The sequence below is a fragment of the Corvus moneduloides genome, chromosome 2 (genome assembly GCF_009650955.1).
Source record: "Corvus moneduloides isolate bCorMon1 chromosome 2, bCorMon1.pri, whole genome shotgun sequence".
NCBI lineage: Eukaryota > Metazoa > Chordata > Aves > Passeriformes > Corvidae > Corvus > Corvus moneduloides.
Genome location: NC_045477.1, coordinates 43,462,186 through 43,482,428, shown reverse-complemented (window position 1 = coordinate 43,482,428; position 20,243 = coordinate 43,462,186). Strand labels below are relative to the sequence as shown.

At 38.9% G+C, this 20,243-nt stretch overlaps 1 protein-coding gene across 1 annotated transcript in view; it reads left to right on the top strand.

Annotated features, from left to right (window-relative positions):
• The window catches only part of GUCY1A2 (guanylate cyclase 1 soluble subunit alpha 2), a 159,769-nt gene extending 140,650 nt beyond the window's left edge, over positions 1 to 19,119 (top strand). Inside the window, exon 8 of the mRNA XM_032099297.1 lies at positions 628 to 19,119. Within this exon, the coding sequence (XP_031955188.1) occupies positions 628 to 835 (208 nt within the window). The 3' untranslated portion in view covers positions 836 to 19,119. The remainder of the gene's footprint in view (positions 1 to 627) is intronic.
• Positions 19,120 to 20,243: the final 1,124 nt, after the last annotated feature.

The window sequence follows — 20,243 nt, the reverse complement described above, 5'->3', positions numbered from 1 at the left end:
TTCATGGCTCCAGGGAACCTGGATCCCTTTTTGACCCAACCAAATAGCCTAGATTAAACCTATGGGTACTTTGATGAATAGTGTCAGACTTGCTTCTGGTGTTGAAGCTGGATTTGCTGTATTTGAACCCAATTTATGAAATACATGACTACGGAGTGTGAGAAGGGCACAAACTGACCTCCCTGCTTTTATCTGTGAGAGCTCCCAAGCACTGCTGCCTTCCAGTGGGAAACCTGCTGGTAGCCGTCACTCTGAAATGTTAATTTTTGCCCAACTGACCGGACTGAAGTGTTCTAATTAAGCCAAATGATTTGTTCTGGACAATGACTGTTACGAATTTGGTTCTCCTTCTGGTACATTACTTTCTGAATGCTGACACTAATTTTCCGAGAATATTTTTTTGAGCCGTTCCTTCAGCTGATCTCCGTCAACAGAGCTCCTTGAAGTTAATGATGATAAGTTCCTATATATCAGCTGAGGATCCTGACTTAGAATTTCTTTACATGTTACTCGTTTAGTGTTAACTCATTTTTTACTTGGTTGCACATAGGATCCACCTCTTCCAAAGAGACATTTCTGGAATGTGTTTTACAGTGTTTTATATCCCTCTGTTTTGTTTTTCTCTAGGCTTTTGAAAAAGGAAGAAAATTTTATTTTTATCCCTCGTTCCCGTGAAGAGCTTCCAGAAAACTTTCCAAAGGAAATTCCTGGGATCTGTTACTTCCTGGAGGTCAGAAGTGGTCAGAAGCCACCAAAACCCTCCATCACATCTGCCAGAGTGAGAAAGGTGTCTTACAACATTGGCACCATGTTCCTCCGGGAGACTAGCCTATGAGGCCTGCTGCAGATCAAAGACTCGTCAAAAAAGCACAAGCCCAGAACTGGGTCATGACAGGGGAGTTGGAGGTTCTTTGTATTTCACTGCCTTCTTCTGAACAGGCAGTAAAAAGCTCCATGTAATGTCAGGCAATAATCATTTTAAAAGGTGGGTAACTGCTGTCAGTAAACAAAGTGGAGATAGGGAAAAACTATTAAACAATGTACTTCCACTTCCAGAGGAATTTCTTTCATAAACTTCAGTCTGGCCCCTCTATGGCAAACAAAACAACAAAACAAAACCCCAACTCTCAGATTAGAGGTTGGTCTTGTTTTGTGCAGAAAGGATGATGGTTCTCTGTAGATTTGCACCAGCTAAGCAGAATTGAGAGTCAGTTCTGATTATGCATTCCTACATTTAATGTGTTCTTCAGTAAGGTAATGATGTTTTTTAACTTTATGAACAAGCATTTCATACATATACTGTAGAGCTATTGTAACCTTCCTGGCAGGAGGAATTATGAGTCAATACAAATATTGTAGGAATTTTACCTATTTTTATACATACTTCACTTTCTGGATAATTACATTCCACATACTGTAAGCTGAGTGAGCTTAGATAGCTTTTCAGAAGAAGTTACTGTATATTTCATACATTCTGCCTATCAAACCTTATTGTTATACAAGTGGGAAGAAGGCATTTCTTGACTTTTTTGGCAACAAAATTATCAATATTTACAGAATAAAAACCCCACTTTGGTAAATCACTTTATCTGATTTTTATGCTAAAGCTTTAGATGAGCACTGTCTTCTTATATAAAATAATGTTCAGTATTTGTCCTACAGTGTTGTATGTCCAGTCCTTCCAGGACAATGCAAACAAAGTGCAGAAGATCAATGTGTGGACAAAAAAAAGTTCTCTTCAGCGGGACTTGTTTCCCCTCTAAATTATCAGCCAAACTGATTTTTGGTAGAAGCCTGAACTTTTCTAAAAATTTGGTCTTGTGAAACCTTATTCTGAGGAATTCCAGCAGACACTGGAAGCTCTCTGGATGCTGGTTTTCCACATCTTTTAATAGGACTTGTGCTCCTAGTCCAGACTGATTATTGAAAATCCATTCTGTTAATAACAACTGGTCATCTGGAAACTTCCTCTATTGTTGGATTGGCTGAAGGTCCCCTGCTTTATCTAGTGAAGATCAAAAAAAACACCAAAAAGGGGAAGGCAGTACTTTTCCAGGTTTAATGCAAATGGCAGTTCAAGATTTTTGTTGGTCAAAGACGATTAAAAAAAAAAAGGCCAATTCTTTGCTGTTGAAAATTAATATAGTATTACTGCCTTCAATTAATCCACTTCAAGCAAGATGTATATCTGGCACATTTTCAGGCATTGTTTACTTCTCAGGTTTTCCTTTTCAAAAGTAATGGTGGTCAGTTTCCCTGTGCGGGTGTGCTGCCTTTGGATCATACTGGAGTGGGTGATGTTGTTCTGAGCTTGTAGATTTTTAGTTTAAATCTGTGCTGTGATTGCGAAGTGGCTTAGCTGTACATGGGCTTCTAATCACTTTAATCAAAGATAACACTCAGCAGCAACTAGGAGGCATGAGAAACTCTGCATTTCTCTAATCCAGAACAGAAATGAGTTTGCTTATGGATTTAGTAGTCATAACATGAGGCACCTCTTGAAAATAAGTAAGTAATTTTCACCACATTTCGAGATTATCCAGTTGGATCTTTCTGTGAAGGGAATGACAGTTCTGTATTCCTCCCCTTTGACCAGTAGCCCCTGTGAGTATGAGATTAAGTCAGCATGGCACTGCTAGCTTGTGCTGAATATGTTTCAGGCTTCCTTTCCTTGAAGCCTTTCTGGATGGGAAAGGACCGTCTTGAACCTTTACAGACTTCAGCATACAGAGGACATCTGAATTTACTATGCAGAGGTGATTTTTTCCTTGCCTGAGGAGGGTAGATGCATGGGAATTAGCCCAGAAACCTATTTTAATGCAAATTCCCTCACTTTCTGGTAGAATACTGATGTTAAAGATTTCTTCTATTGGTATTAGAGCATTCTTGGGATTAGAGGAGTTACTTTTTTATCTACCTTGATAAACAGCATATGGAGTTCTATGGCCTATCTGAAAAATGACTTTCAAAAACTGTCCAAGCTTGAGGTTGTAGAATTTCTATCCAAGCTACAGATCTGAGAATTTCCTGCACAGGATGACAAGTTTTAGCCTATAGCCATTAGTTTGCACATACACAGGATGTAGCATGCATTTTTTACCCTGGGAACACCAGTGAGATGTATAAGAATCATAAATGGATCAAAGTTCATGTTTCACCACTGAAAGAGGAATGACACTTTGCAGCTAATAAATCCATAGTTCTGATGTCATTACTTGGTTCCCTAGAGTGAAATTTTTGCAAATAGCCATTAGTGGATTTAGATTTCAGTCTGACTTCTCTGGCACATCTTCATTGTTCAGTAGGTCAAAGTACCAGCTTTTCTGGCCAAGCTCTTCTTCTCTTCTCACCTCCCACAGTCCTATGTGAAGAGTACAAATGTAGAGGTTTAGACCAAAAGCTTGTAGTTCATTCACTTGTCTCTTACAGTTGCCAGTAAGAAATGTCTGGGTTAATTCTGCACCTCATCTTGATCAATGAAAACATTTTCATAGCAAATGATGAGTAAATGCTAGTTCTACTAGCAAATTGGAGAAACAGTCAAAAGCAGTTTGAATCACCATCCTCATCCTTTCAGAGACTGTTTGTTGTATAAGGAAATTTAAAATCAGAGAGATCAGTGTGAAAACTGAAAATTGGTATCAGTATCACCATGAATACATTGATAGTGTTTGCAAATAAATCATCTAGCCCCAAATTAGAGTAGACCGACTGTATAAAAATATACAGTCTTTGTTTTTAATAAGCTTATGTAAAGGTAGCATATCTAGAACTACAGCACAGATGCTAAGTATTGTGTTGTGTTATGATGAGGGAAGTTAATGAAACTAAGTGTGGGCTCTCTGGGGACATTTTTCTATGTCAATGTGAGGAAAGTGTAAAACAAATTCTCAGCACTTTCTAAATTAGTAGTTGCATCTGCTGCCTTTCATATTAGGTTGCAAGGTTATTTCATTGGACACCTTTACAAAGTTAAATGAAACTTATTATAAAGATTGATGTTGTCATGTCAATTAGGTGGTATTCAGACTCAACATTTCTTCAACAACACTTATTTTAGTGATAGGGAAAAGGTTCTCATTTTCCTGGCATTGTCTTCATAAATAAGGTTCTCAGAATTTTATACCTTGAGATGATGAGGTGGAGAGGTTAGAGGTGCTGAAATGGTTGCAGAAATCCGATACTCTAGTTGGAATTTTCTTTCAGCATTTTCCTTCCTATAAAACCGATGATCTTTTGTTCCTCTGGGCAAGAATTTACATGCTTATGTTTCTTCACACAGCTGCCAGTAGCCACATCTTCTATCTTGAGCTTCTGTGCGGAACAAATCCACCCTCTCTGAAGAGAGAGGGAGGAGATCTATTTCTTACTGCCTGTACAAGGCAAAGGGGAGGTAATGTGAGGACCTCCCTAGCTGGGTTCATTCTCCTCTTTGTAGTCCGTTTCTTGTACAAAAATCACGAGGCCAAAGTAAAGAGAGTCATTTCCCCACAACACATTTTACAGGTCTTGTGTCAGATTTTTCCGTCTACTTGAAGCTCCCCATCACACAGGCTTTTCTGTGATGCAGTGCATAAGGTCATGAACTCAGAGCAAAAGGAAATAGTGACGCAGTGCTAGGGTGGTGGATAAATTTTGTTCTGCATCCCTCTGGTAAAATTTGCCATTCAAAGACAAAAGCCTCTGCATGGGAGAATTGCTGCTGAGCCAGGACTCTCAAAATGTGGTTTTCTTGCAGGATCCCAAAGGATATTTCATTTTTAATTCCAGAGAGCCAATAGTCATTAACTGTGATTGTGGTTTTAGCTTCTCTGTTCATTCCCACATACAGTTTCAGATCCGAGTCTGTTTTGAAGCCTGGAAACATGCCTCTGCAAACAGAAAACCAAAGCTCTTAAAACCTTGGAAATGTTGTATGGGAATTGCCTGTTTTGAAGAAATCCTAGTGATTGAGTCAGTAACAGTCCATGGCAGTTCACGTGTGTGCACATGCCATTTCACACTGCTATCTCCTCCTGTGCTTACAGTGTTCCCTACCAAGCCCGACAGCAGGATCAGGCATATTGGACATCCCTCTTCCATTTTTTCCTGTATAAAGCAAGCAGTGCAAAACCACTACATGCTGCATGCATTTAAGAGTATCAGCACTGCACTAAAACGTAAACTCTGATAACCAATTTCACATTGTATATTACTTGCTCTGAATAGATCCTTCTCTCAGGCTATTTAAAAATGAATGAAAAAAATAGCACTCAAAACTGCTGTGTTGGATTGCAAATGAATTTGAAACCTGCATTGGTTGTTGGGGCAAGTTGAATTGCTGGACAGCTTTCTGATTCTTCAGCTGCCACAAGCTGTCACACGTGCGTGCTTCATGCAGACCGTCCTGTCAAGGAGTCTGTGATCCAGCAGCAGCACTGTCAATTTAGGACATATTCTGAGTTTTCCTCTTCAATTCTCAGGCCACTACCTCACCTCTGCTGAGTGCTCAGAGCTCACTGAGGAGAGCTAGTTCCCTGTCCTAATGCAGTCTTAGATCTTCTGGCTTCATTTCTGGATTCTGGTGATCTTTTGCAAAATTGTGCATGTGTAGTATTGGAAATAGCAATGTGCTTAAATTAGCAACAAAACAAGAAGCTTAAAAAAGCTTGTCAAACTCAGAGACAGTTGGTTCCTTTCCCTCAAGGTAATGCATTATTCATCATGCTGTACAGGATTGGGGGTGCCAGTGACAGGAGAGGCTGTGGATGAATTGAAGATGCTGCGTGCTCAGTAGACTCAACAAGTAGGAGTTGATTGGCTTCTGCTACTGTTAATAATTCCATCATCTTGCATGGTATGTCCTGCTCTTGGTCAGGGTTCTGCTCTCCAAAACACTCCACTTTCCTTCCCTTACCACATGTGACATAGATAATTCCTATTGTTGTTCTTATTAGCATATATTGTTGACACAGCTGCTTGTATCTAAAGAATAACTGGGATTAAAGGGCTGATCTTACTCTTCTTGCAGCAAAGAGAAAACTGCTACAGTGACACAGCAGGCCCTCACATCCTTATAGAGGGAAAAAACCTCAGTGCAAGTTACCACTGATGTATTTGGGTGAAGTCAGTGCATTAACAGCCCATGGCATGTTTTTAGCTTCCACAAGCACCAAATTTATCTGTGCAGATAGGATTTACTCCTTAACAATGTTATTAATTTGCAATGCATGAGCAGGCTTACAACAAAAATCTGTGAAGTGTTTAACCTCATATACATGATTGATCTTTTGTGGCTTGGCTGTTAATCATGCATGAAAGCAAGAGGAACAGTGAAACTGAGGAATGCAACAATTCAGTCACAGGCAACAGATCATTCACCTCTGCAGATGCTAACTTGTTCTTGTGGCTTAGGTTGACCTCCAGTTATCTGTGGTCCAGGTCAGTATCACTGTGTCACTATAGTAACAAAATGGCCTCTAAAAACAGCATGAGGCATCTCAGTCTGCTTCCCTCTGGACTGGGGTTCACATGAGAGAGCCCAAAACAACATGTGATGCAAAGTGGCAACTTTGCTGGCAGCCTTAACAAAAGGATCAGTGGAGGCAGATGTTAAACCAGCTGTTTGCTCCAGGGATTTTAGTTTCCAAAGGCAGAGTGAGGCCTTTTAATTCAGACATTTTAATTCAGATAAAAAGAGAAGAGAGGATTTCAGAGAAACAAGTGTCTTCCCTGGCTAGCAAGGAGGGAGTGGAATTAACATGAATTAAGAGGGACACACTGATTACCTTGGCTGCAGCAGGGCCTTCAGTGTCTGGCTCTCTTTGGCATTCCAACAATCAAGTTTCTTCTAAAAACTGGATGACAGGTAAGCACTTCAGGCACTTGTCCCCTCTGCTTTACACCGAGTGTGAGGCTGCCTAAATCCTTGAGTGTGCTTAACTTTCTCAGTGACCACAAATGGCAAACTTAGACTAGACATCTGTTTCTTAAGATGGCCAAGATAAGTGAGACTGATCCCACTGAATTACATTCTTTTCAGCCCAAGTGCTGTGTCTCAGATCTTCTGTTGTGCTGCTTTTCGGCATTTTGCATTGGCCAAAATCAATTGAATCAAACTAAGTGTCAGAGGGATAGATAAGCATATTCCAGGATAAATAAAGTGTTACCACCCTAGCCATGGTGACTGTCACGAACATGGACTATTGCAGTTCTGCAAATCTCTCCTAGTGTCTGAACCCTTTGCATATAATACCAGCACTGCCAATCACAACTCTGGGATGCCATTAGGAGTGTGATTTAGAAAAGGTTTTGAGCTTTGAGCCCCTAGCCCAGTTACGCAAAACCTCTGTGCCACGTTCACCTTAACTGTATGCCAGAATGCCTGCATAAATCTTATCCCAAGATGATAATAACATATATAGATTCTAAAGAACAGAGAGATAGTTGGTAGGTTATTATTAACACACATTTTTTTGTGCTTTTGTGAATTTGTAGGCCCAAAATTAGCCTTCCATTAGCAGAAGGTCTCACATTGAGCTACTTGTTTTCTAGGCAATTATTCCTTAGCAATACTCTCTAATGACTACTCTTGAAGCAATAAATAAAGCCATGCTAATCTCTTCTGTGTAGGCTCCTGTACAACACCTATCACCTTAACAAATCGCTTTCCAGCAGGACATTAAATGGCAGAATAACACCCTGGCATGTACTGTTTGTCTTTTCATCCTCTTCCTCAGAGAAGAAGAGCATGTAATGGAATAATTTGATCTTATGAGGTGGTGTTTTTTCGTTAGTTTTCTAAAAGTGTATGTTGCTACTTACTTAAATAAGGAAGAGCAAAATCAGAACTATAGACCAGAATTAGAAAAGATTTTTGGATGTGAACAGTATTTTAAAAGACTGCCCACAGAGTAAGACTAGTCTCACATCCTAAAAGCAGCAGTACAGGTAATAGATGTAAGATATACCCAGGAATGATAAACAGGAATAATTAACCAGGCAGGTGTATAGAGTGGATGACCTCTGTTTTATACACAACAGTAAATAGATGCTAAAACTGATTAATACCCCCAGAGGGCAAATACTGTTAAATCCATTTTGGCTTTGTTTATTACCAGTACATCTCTAAGGTATTATTTTTTCCTTCCCTAATGAGATTGGAACATACTGTTAAATCAATATCACAGTTTCTGAGCTTACTGCAAAAGAACAAGCTTAGGAATAAATAACCATCAAGGAGAGATTTTTTTAGATGTGAGCCATTGCATGAGGGAACGGATCATGTGGAAAAGAAAAAGGAGGTACTGACAGGTATATTTATTTTAGAAGTTTCTATGGCACTTCTGGTTGATTGAAATCATTCTGAAACTGTACACTGAAAGCATGGCTGCCCAGTTCAGATTATTTGCATTTGCTAAGGAGGTAGCATTTTTAAAGTCACATTAAGGGGTATACTTCTCAATCCCATTTTCTCTGCTTAAACACAGCCTCTTTCTGAACATTGAATCTTACTTTGCTGAATGATCCTGAGGTTTTAAATGCCTAAATAAGTTTTGGATATGTGGGTCAGAAATCCTCCCTCCAAGTTAAGTCCCATAGGCTTGTCAGTGTGTAAGTGTGTAAACATTCCTCTCTGGAAACTTCTTGTAGGTCCTTCAAGTATATAAATAAGAAGCATCTGAAGAAAGTGAAGTCTGTGTGTAGGAGAGGGCAGCTGTACATAGATGTGCTGTTGATGCTAGCTCTCATCTGTTTGGAAGCTGGATGACGCATAGATTATTCATAAAAAATGCAAGAAAGTATTGTACATAATGTCATGAACTCTGAGGGCATAAGGTTGAATTTTAGAGTCTATAATCCTTAAACTTTTAGTGGAATTGCATGAGAAATGCATGATTTTTGAGTTTTTTATTTTAAATAAGAGTTGAATCTCTAGTTACAGAGAAGAATTGTGGGGGAAAAAGAAAGTCTAAAAAGTCTAAATGCAAAATGCAAAGTGTCCTGCTTTTTTGTATTATTTGGCTTTTCTGTAGGACTAAGAATTCCTCGTTGAGTTTCAATACTGAATGCAAAACTAGATGTGAAACAGAGCAAGTGAGGTACTTTGCCAACTGGAAATTTGGAGGTGGTAGTTAGAATGTCTTTTAAAAAGTGTATAGGGATAAATGTTAGCACTTCTTAAAAAAATGGAGACTCCTTTGCTCTGTAAGTAAATATTGTTTAAAAATACCTAAACAGAAAGAAAGCCTGGAATAGTGTTGCACCATAATAAAAAGGTACAAAGTCTATGAGATAATCCACAGTTCACACCATTCCTTCAGAAACAGACCTATGTATGGAGTTTTCAAATGCACATTCAGCCAAGAGTTGTCTGTAGTCAGTGTCCAAGGAGGTAGTATTTCACCCAGCAGCTTCTGCAAAAATGCCATGCAGATCATGTTGGGTAAGGCTAAGATTTAACTCAGTTGTTTAGAGCTTATTAAGAGATAGAGAGCATCCCAAAGCCAAGCGTTAAATGTGCTTACTGACAGGACAGCATTGTGCCTTTTACTGAAATCTAAAAAAAAACCCCATTCTAGACAAAATTACCATCCTAATACATGACATTTATACTGCCTTGCTGGAAAATTATCACTTCACTAAGTTGCAGCCATTAATGTCTTTGATGCTAGAATATTCCTTATTATTCCTTTGTCTCACTGTGCCCGAGTTGCACTGGGGTCCGCTATTGCACTGGGATCCTCTAGAGGACCAAGGGTTTGGGGAATTGCTGTAAATATGAGTGAAATTCAGCTGATCTGTATTTAGGTATCTAAAACTTATGTCTGGTCTGAGCTAGTCTGGTGGGTTCCCTCTACAGTCAGTGCAGACATCCTGGTGTTTCAAAGATTGAGCTTTCCTGAAGAAAATCTTAGGGATGAGATAAACCACTGCCTTAGATATGCTCTTCACTTTTCTCCCCAGTGACCACTGTGTGGAGGTGGAGGACTAGTTCAGATTAGCTGCTGTGCTGTAGGTGAGATGAATTCCACTGCTGTTAAGAATTAGAGGATGTAAAGAATAGAACATCAAGTACTTATGGAGACAAATACACTGGGGCAAGGGCCAGGCTTCAGCCAGGGATTCAAAGGGATGTGACAGTAAAATTATTAATATTTAAGATTTTAGAAGTCTGGCTAGGGGGTTTATCCTAGTTATAAGAACATTCCTTTCAACTTAAAACTAACAATCTGTGATTATTGCTAATTCCCCACTTTTTCTCTAAGATAACACTAGTGTATTATCTGTTATATCCACCAAGAGCCATCTCTCAAAACCATCATGTTATTTACTGCTCTGTTCTTTCTTGGAATAGCTTCTTAATAAATCCATCCATCCCAGAACTGGATATATATTTTTTTAAACATTGAAAAGATAATTTTTCCTCACCAATTTTTTTTTCTTGAAACAGTATAAACGGTGTCTGCCATCACTTGGGAAAGAAAGGGGAGCAGAGGGTGAAGTGCTGGCTGGACATTCTCTCACTATGATCATAGTTACTAATGCTTCTATCTGACCTGGCCTAAATTGTACTTGTGTTGTTGTGCACTTGGAGAACCCAGATTCTCCGACAGGAATTTGTGTCATGCTCTGCACCAGAGAGGAGTGGGAAGAACCAGGGCTGCCACTCTGCTACACTGCTCCCATCTGTCTCTGTTCTGTCTGCAGTTGCCATTCTGATCCTTAGACATCTGTGGTGATTTTCACCGCAGTGACGGTCCGTGGGAAAGTTCCTCTTGGGAAGAATCAATAGTATGCCGTCCTCCACACTGTGAGCTGTTACTCTCCAGAGAAAAGGGATTAGAAGTAGTATTGTCCTCAAGAGCTGAGAAAACTTGCAGATTTTCCATGTACAGTAAACAGTTTCTATAATTACCAGGAAAACAAAACAGAGAAGCAGAGTTGTGCAGCAGGGCCAGCCCCTCTCATACACACTGCTGTGATAATGAAATCCAAACCCTGTGGAATTGCAGGCACATTATTCTCACTTGCTTTAAAGGTCAGCTAAGAAGCTGATTTCTCAAATGGGCTCATAGCTCTGAGACAACGTAACACTAGTCATTTCTTCCAACAAATTTCAGTTGTCAGAGAAACTGGATTAGTAGCTCATGGAGCTAAAAATAGACACTATGGGCTTGCCAGAGAAGGGTGAATTCAGTAACAGAGGTGAAGGTACATCAAAATATCATAACATCTGGAGACAAAGCAACAAAAAATGCTCAACTGAAAGCAAGTTAGCCATAACATTGCATTAAAAATAATTGGAATCACAAAGAAGAATGGCAAGGTTTAGTCTTAATTCTGTTTTACTGACCTTCTAAATCCACCTTGCAGTTTCTGCATTATCTGATGAATCAGTTTGGCCACAGTCCCTTCAAAGTTTAGTACCTCAAGTTGGGCACTAAAAGTCATGTTAAAGCCATTATTTAAATACTGAAAAAGAAGTTTTTGGTTTGACATTTCCAACTTCTTTGCAGGAGGGAGGGGGAGATAATTTATTGCTGAATTTATTCAACTGAAAAACAAAAACTAAACTCCCCAAACCCAAATCTAATAACAGAGCTACAGTGAAAGCAAATTTCCAAACCTCAGCATATCTTTACTAAAAAGTGGGTATTATTTTCCATTGCCTCAAACATTTGCATTTTAAAGAATTCTCTTCTGTGCCATGATTTTGCAAGTTCGTATTGCTACTTGCTTGGATTTAACAAACAAAACAAACCACTTCTTCATTCTTCTTCAGTTACTTATTTTCTGCAGCAGAGCAATTCCACCATACTGTGTTTCACCCTGAAGGAGCACCAATTCACTGTAAAAGGGAACCTCAACCTGTTCAGTCAAGGTGAGAAATTCTGCAAGGCATAGGCTGGGTCTCAGCTGAAGACAGGGCTGGCAGTAGTTGCATGCAGTTTCTACTATGACTTAAGTAATTCTTTTTACTTATGTATTCACAAGCTGACCTATGCATAGCTCAGGAATAACCTTCACCACTTCCTTTAGAAATTCTTTCTGTAGTATGTGTCTTTTCTGCACACCTGTTACAAACTCTCTGCATTTCAGATCTGAGGCATTGACAAGTGTAGGGTATAAATAATAAATTATGTCAGCGAATCAAATCACTGTGAAAAACATTTATAAAGTATTTATGTTCATTGTCCTTTGGATATCTTGTAAACTAGAATTCTTTTTGCAAATTTTTGTTCTTGCAGAAGTCCTTATTGTAAAACAAGTCAAGAGTAATCTTGATTTTGGGGTTCAATTAGTATCAGTGCCATTTATCTGGCAGTCTGTGTACCATTATTTCCAGGGTGTTAAGGTTCAGTGGTGGAACAGAAATGTCAGGACAAGCAGCACCAGCAGTTATCTGAATCACGTCCTACACATTATGTACACATTCCATGGCATACTTTGTGTTTTACAGAACATGATATGATTGCTTAAACTTGTAGAAATATAGTTAGGGATCAATAATACAAAATATATAGACACTGTCTGATAGCTATCTTGAGATATTATGGATATATTACCACCTACCCTTGGGATTACTCTAAGCCAAATCATGCACCTTTAGCATTCATCCTTACTTCAGTGAAAAGCCCATTTTCATCCCTTTCGTTTTTAAACTTGAGTTTCTTTAGAGCCCAGAGATTATTGATACAGGTATTTTTCAGCAAAGTATTTTAAGAGAATAGTAACTGTTTTGTTTGGGTTTGTTTTTTTTTTTTTCCTGACTGTGGTGGGCTCCACTGCTAGGACTGACTTTGCATTCTTTCTTGATATGAGTTTAACCTTTCCCAGGTTACTAAAATTCTGCTAAAGTTCTTCTTTGCAGGATCCCATAGTGTTTTGAGGAGGCTATGTATATTCTTTTTGTACAATTCACGGGTGCAACACATAAATATTAAGGCGTTTTCAGATCACCATTCTGGACAGTCCAACCAATTATTTCATAGCCACAAATAATCCCCTTATTCTCTTTGCAAGTTTGCTCTGCTTCTATGGCCAACCTTAGAGAAGGAACTGAATGGTACTAAAAGTAATCTACTGGTTTATATTTATATATTTCAGTGGGATAAATTTGTAATAAGGAGAAACTTTTGCAAAACCAGCTAGTATTATTGTCATGGAATTCACAGCCTGGGCCTACCAAGTCATAGTTCAATCTCTTCCCAAAGCCTTTGAGAACAAATTAAACTTTGAATGCAATTTCTAGCCTAGAAGAAATGATAACGATTTTCCAGTTGTCTGTGACTGTGATTCTGGTTCTCTCATCTGATCAGGAGTCATGAAATTCAAGGAAGTGTGAATGGAAAGTCATTTCTGATACTTGTTTAAACAATTTTTTCAGGAACCAGCTGAAATTGGTGATTTAACTGGTGATTCATTCAGGCTCATCTTCATTTCCTCTGAAGGTAATGCCAGAGGACAATTAATTTTGATGTCTTAGAGTTGTATCTTTCAACTTTTCCCTTTAATTTCAGTATTGACAAAGTAAAATCTGAGGGCTAATTCTTATCTAAGGTGGTCACAAACATCTGTAATAATAGAACCAGACATATGTGAAGATAACTTGGATTATTGTAGGAAGATGGATTTTCACCTGAGTTCATGATGCTCAGTTCTAGGAGTGGGAATTTTAGGAAGAGTTACGAGCCACCCATTGCTGGTGTGTCATTTACTGAGAGCAGACCACAGGGACAGAACTGTTTGGTAGAGTGCAGTTTTAATCTTAGCTTTATGAATGCTGAGAATTGCTGCTTGTCTTGTTTCAAACTTCTCTGTTTTGGATGCTGGATAAAAATACTTGGTCCTCCTAAAATGTGAAGATTGACCACCTCAAAGTGTGCAGTCCTTTGGAAATGGATGAATATCCCCTGGGTGCAAATGCTTTTTGTGTAGTTCGTAATGCTGTGTCCGCATTGTCCTATAAAGCTTCTCTGAAGAGACTTGTACAAGCGTTCTGCACTAACAAGATTACAACCTTGCACTATCAACAGTGGTTGCTTAGCATTAAAATAATCTTGGATGCCATTATAGAACACTAGAGCTCTATCAGGGCTTGGAGCACTGAGACGTTTGTGAACTGAACCTATTTGTATAAAATTTCTTGCAGACAAAGGATAATCTAATTAATGTCAGTATTTCCATTTTAGTAATACGCAGAGGAGGTAAGGCAGCGTCCCTAGAGTTTTCTGTCAACTTAATGGTTAAGAGATTAATTTTAGTACTCTCTAAATCTGAACATTATTTTAAAACATCAACCTCCAATCTATTGGGAAGGGATGGGGCAGGTTAGAGTTTTACTGTCAAATGGCATGAACAGAAGAGCTCAGAAAGCATATAAGCCAAGATCTTCCCACACTGAAATCAAGGGATTAATTGCAAAATTGCGTCTGATTACTTGTCCTTAGCTAGCTGTTCAGCAAAGGAATCCACCTGCCAATTGAAGCCGAGTCCATACAAACTATCACATGCTGCATTTCAGTTTTTGTATTGGGATTTGTTTGGCAGACTTAGTGATCTGGAAGTTCCAGTAAGTCCTCTGGTTGAAAGTTGCTATTTCAGTTATGATTGATTCCCCAAACCAACTGAATTTATTACTAACCAAAGACATACCTACTTGAAAAAAAAAAAAAAACAAAACAGTAAAGTTTGGTTCTGTCATTTATGTCTTTGACTGTGAGCAGTTGAAATGCATGATGTACGTACTAACCAGGCCTGTGCTGTGGCATTGAACAAGTTATTCAAGGCTGCAGCACCAGTATAACACAGCAGAATTCAGTATTAATCCCTCCATGGGAACACGAGTCTATGTAAAAACTTGATGTGCCATATGTGTAGGCCATGGGAAAATTGTGTGTGCAGTGAACTATATACGGTCTTAAAAGCTTTAACATTTGTACTGCTCTTCCTATAACAGAATGTATGTCTTGATAGCTGTTGATCCTATGAGCTTCTGAAAAAAAAAAAGTAATCTAAAGTTTATTCTTCTTGTTTTAAAATTACTATTTTGAGTCTAACTGTTTACACAGACCTGCCTACAGCAAAGGGTCTTTCTTTGTACGTTGCTGGGAAATGGAAAAGCAGATGCTATTTGTAAATTTTGCAGGCTTAGAGAGATCAGTGAATGCCTTTCCTGAATCTCCTCCTGATAAGCCACTTCTATTTTCTAGCAAATGCAAACAGTGCCAATAGCCTGGGCCTTTTTAGAGGAAACAACCAACCTTATTCTGTTCCACTTCTATTGATACTTCTTAATTTTGTCTTTTTGCCTCCTTTTGAGTAGGCTTTGGTGATATGATTCTTCCAAAGTGTAACTGAGGACAAAGTTTGCCTTTTTTACCCTTCCTTTTTCAAAGCCACTGAAGGCCTCAAAACAAGAAGAAAAAACTTTACAAAACTCATGCAGGTAAGTTGTTAACAGGCAGCAGAAGGATGAAACAGCCTTCTCAGAGTACCCCAGACTGTCTTTTAACAGCATGCCTGCACTGTGTTGTGACTTGACATCATGCTTTCATAGTGTGACCTGCTACAATGGTGTTTGTTGCAATAAGGTCCTTTTAGTTTGTCCTAAAAGATTTTACTCGTTTGTCATCATATTAGAAACATAATGTACACTCTATAAGAAAAGCAATATACAATATACTATACATCTTCTATTTCAATGCCTCTAGTTTTAGCCTAGTATTCATATAAATGTTTATAATTGAAATACAGGTTTTCTTGTTCTTCACAGGACCAAGCAAAGTTTTGCCTTGTCTAAATACTAACAGTAACATTTCTATTCAACAGATACTCTCTTCTCATGCTTCTAGTTTACTTGTGGTGGGCTCCATCCTACTGATTACCCATTAATGCATTTGAAAGGGAAAAGTAATGAGCTATTTCAGTGCATGACCTTTGCACAGTACCTGATTCATAAAGATAAATAGATCCAAAATTTCATTTATGAGTTACTAGTGATCAGCAAAAGTGACAAAAAGCCTTTGAAGTTCAGCTGAGGAAATTCCGAAGTTCTTGCTTTGCCTATTCAGTTTTGCAGTTTCTTGAGTCATTATAATGGATATAGTTGATGAAGCTTTTGCCATAGACACTGGCACCTTCATAAAAGTTGTTCTAATTTCTGCTTCCAGTTATTTGTGGAAGTGTACTGTACTGGAGAAATTATCTGGATTTAAAAAAAAAAATCATACAGGTTTTCTTCAAGACAGTTCTCACTTTCTTTGACCTCGTCCTGTGGTAGGTAGCTCACTTTAATTAATTTTTGTCACATTAGTAGCACAATATCCATAAAAAATGGTTCTCCAGAGAAACCTCACTGAAAAACATTTTGATCCTGATTGTGACCAGGATGCCTCTATTTCAGAGCTAAGGCACTGAAGAGGTGATCAAAGAAGACAGAATATTAGGACAAATCAAGAAATTCTTGTGTATATGGTTAAAAAGGTGGTACAACAGGGAAGTTACTGAGTTCTTTTTTCCCTCATTAAAATTTGCTGATACACATAACAGCTGCTTGCAAAATATTTATTTCTTCCTTCACTGTCTTTTTTTTGAAGCCAAAAGATCTCCTAAGCACAATATGTTACCCAGTGGCTTTGTACGAATTACATGGCAAATACAATCCAGATGCCAAGTTCATCCAGACTTTAGTAGTCCCAAAAGTAGCTAATTCACTGGAAGTCATTGACAGAGCTTGTTCTTCTGAACACTGTTATAACACAGTATGAAATGCACCAGTTCAGTGACGCTGTTGCCTGCTCAAGATACCACCCAGACTGTAGTTATTATTCTTCTCCCATTGCTTAAAAAGAAAAAAAAAATAGCTTAAGTTTGTGTCTCTGCATTACTCAAGTACGTGCAGGCTGCATCTGGTAGTATGTTGCAGACTTGCTTTCCCATGGCAGAGAAGATGGTTTATGCCTATTGTGGTACCTTTTTTTTCTGTCTGGAATTCTTTGACATCTCTTCAACCATGTCAGTAGATTTTTTTGGGCTGCTCAATGCCTGGAAATCCTGGATTAAAGGCCACACTAAACACGTGCATGGCAATTCTGCATCTCAGGTGAGAAGTTTTGTATGGATATTTTAGGTTTATTGCTAGAGGTAGACCAACTTTTCCAGTTCACCGGGCTCACCTTATGCTGCAGAGCTGATGTGTAAAGGCACAACACATGTTGACACGTTGCTCAGCTAGGGCAGACACATGGTCATGCAGTTCAGTGTGGCAAATCCTGAGGAAAAATGGAATATGCAGTAATTGGAATTTCAGATGTTGGCAGGCGTACATGATTTGTACCACTTACTCTCTCTTGTGTCATGAAAACTATCTAGAAATACAGGAAAATAAGAAGGAAGGAAAGAAAGAAACAAATGAGGGCAATTGTGAGGCAGAGCTCATTTATCAAATTTCGTGTTCCAGATGTGGAACTAAAACCATTCCAATGCTGTGGTCAACACTGATCAGCCGTCTCATAGGAGTTCCATCTCAGTTTTCATATGTAAATTTTATGCTGAGCAGCTATAATACTGCCACGGGGCAGGAGATGTTTGACTTTTTAATAACCAGTGTTTAAAGATTGGTTGCTGAAATGGTCAATACCCAAATACCCTGCTGGGTCTTGGCAAGTAGGGTTCAGTTTGCAGCAAGGTTTTGTGGTAGGAACTTTGAATGTTATTGTGAATCAGGACTGACCAGTGGTGGTCCCACGCTTTCAGAAATAAAGCAGGTTGTTGCAGCACAGTCAAACCCCTGGTCAGTACTGCCGTGCCAGAAGCCCCGTGCTCTGAACAATTGCAGGCTTCCTACCTCCTGGTAATCCTCGCAAAACAAAACCATGTGTCTCCTGTTTTACATAGTAGGAGCCCTTGTTTGGGCTAAAAGCCTGCAAAGAGCTCTGAAACCGTATCCTACACTCCTTGCTGTGCAAAACCATCAGTGGCTGCTTTCCGCAAGCGTTCCCCGTGCTGGCTACTGCTCGCTCTGCGCCCAGAGCCGCAGTGCAGCCCGTGGGTGCGTGGCGCGTTCCACCCAGGAGCGGGGCGGCGCTTTTCCCCGAGCGGCGCTGGGCTGTAAAGCTTGGCTCCGTGGGCCCCTGAGGCTGCAGCCCTGCAGGTGCTCGGGGCAGAGGGCGCAGGGCCTCAGGCAGGGCACGGAGCCTTGGCTGGGCCCTGTGCGGGCGCTACAGCAGCCGGGCCTCAGCGGGGCTCACGGGGCAGTGCCAGTGGCCAGAGCAGCAGGGCACGGCCGAGGGCCAGTCCTTACCCACATCCTACGCACACGCCTACATATTTTATGAATCAGGTCTGCGGTCAATGTTTCGAACAGTTCGTTCGCTGCAGTTTCATGGGGTTTTTCTCTCTTCGGTTTGCAGTGTAAATAATATTGCACATCTGCTATTTTATGATACAAATGCCATGTGAATTGCTTATTTTTAAAATGTTATAGCTCTGTTATGATTTATTTGCGATGCCATCTTACAGTATTGGTTTAATATACAATGTATCTGTACGGCATGAGTGAAAATGCTTATATTTTGCAATGTCAAATATTTTGGTTTTATTTTTTTAAAATGAATACATTTCATCCTATGCAGTTCCATAGATGTTTCTTGAGTTACTCATTATGTCTGAAAATATTGCTTCCTCTCCAGTAGTGCGAGCATAAGAACTAGTATTCCTGATCAAAATCATCAGATATATCACCTAGCAAGTTCAGATTAGAAATGTATGTACAAATATGTAAGCATTTATAATTAATTGGAACATCTACGATATCTTCCTTGCTTTTCATGTAATGATAAAGTTTAACCATTTTGTATACTTTTTATTTGTAATTATTTGTGACTCATACACAGTGTAAATAACATGTTTCATTATGCAAGTTTTCTAGGTATTCAAGATTACAAAAAAGTTTGTATATGAAAAGAAATTGATAGTAGATTGGAATGACATAAAATAAAGTAGTGATGACTATGTTCTATTTATACTGTTCATTTCCAAGTTGTCTGTTAAAGAAAAAACATTTCATTTGCCCTTTAATGTCCAACCAGTTATTTGAAGTATATTTACATCAATAAATCATGCAAAAGTCTATTAGAAGTTGTGAAGCCTCATTGAAATTTTCTTTTTTCTGTTTATGGCTTACCTGTGGAGAGCAGAATTTAAATATACTAAAACCCAATACCGTGGAAACAGTCCAAAAAGTCAGCGAAGGTATTTCTGCAAAAGAACTCTTTTTCACTCCTACCTGTCCAACCTCACCTTTTAGCCCAAATCCAAATTTATTTTTAAAAAATAAACCAATAAAATATGTTATAACAAAATGCTAGATGCCTGAATACATTTAGTGTATATCCTTTGATGTATTATCTTTGGTTTTCATGGACATGGCCATGCTAAAAGCTTACTAAAGCCTTTGTTCTTGACTGAACTTCTGGCATTTTGAGGCAGAGCTTCTTAAGAAATTTAACAGATTGTTGGAAAGAAAATGTCTGGTGTGGGTGATACTGCAACAGCTGATTTCTTTTCTGTGATTGTTCAGTTCTTGGTTCTGTAGAACAACAGAGCAGAAGCAAATTTCCTTCCTGGAGAACAGAGTGAGAGAACAGGTGACATTGCAGGGAAATCCCAGCTCTAGCTGCTTGCTACCAATGCAGGAACAAAGGAAGCTGGCATGCTCTCATGTCGTCAGCTTGACAAATACTGCTCATGCTCCCTACTGTTTCATTCCTTCTTAATCTTTTCTATATCCCCAACTGAGAAAATGACTCATTCTGCCTTTTTTCAGAAGACCATTAACTAGAATTGGTTGCACTATTTTTCTGTGGAATGGAAGAAAGAGAGAAAATGGAATTTCAATTAATTCAAAATGTTGTTGGGGCTTGATTCTGACATTTTTGTTCTAAATGTGCTTGGCTTTTATGTGGCTAAAGGTAAAGCTAAGGCAAGTCTAATCTATCCTAAAATTTTAGGGATTTTTGCCCTTGCCACAGCTGGCTTTAAGCCTGGTGAACATTTTCTAGGAAGGAGAATGATAATTTGCCTATTCCTGTCTTGAAAATTACTCCAGAAAATTACTCTGAAATTTTTAGATGGGCATTTGAATAACTCTGGTATGTGGGAGTCAGTTCTTGTCCACAATATATTTGAGAATGCTGTATGTCAACAAGGAAATTATGATAAAGACAATTCTCAGAGACTTACTAGCTGTGTTACTCTTT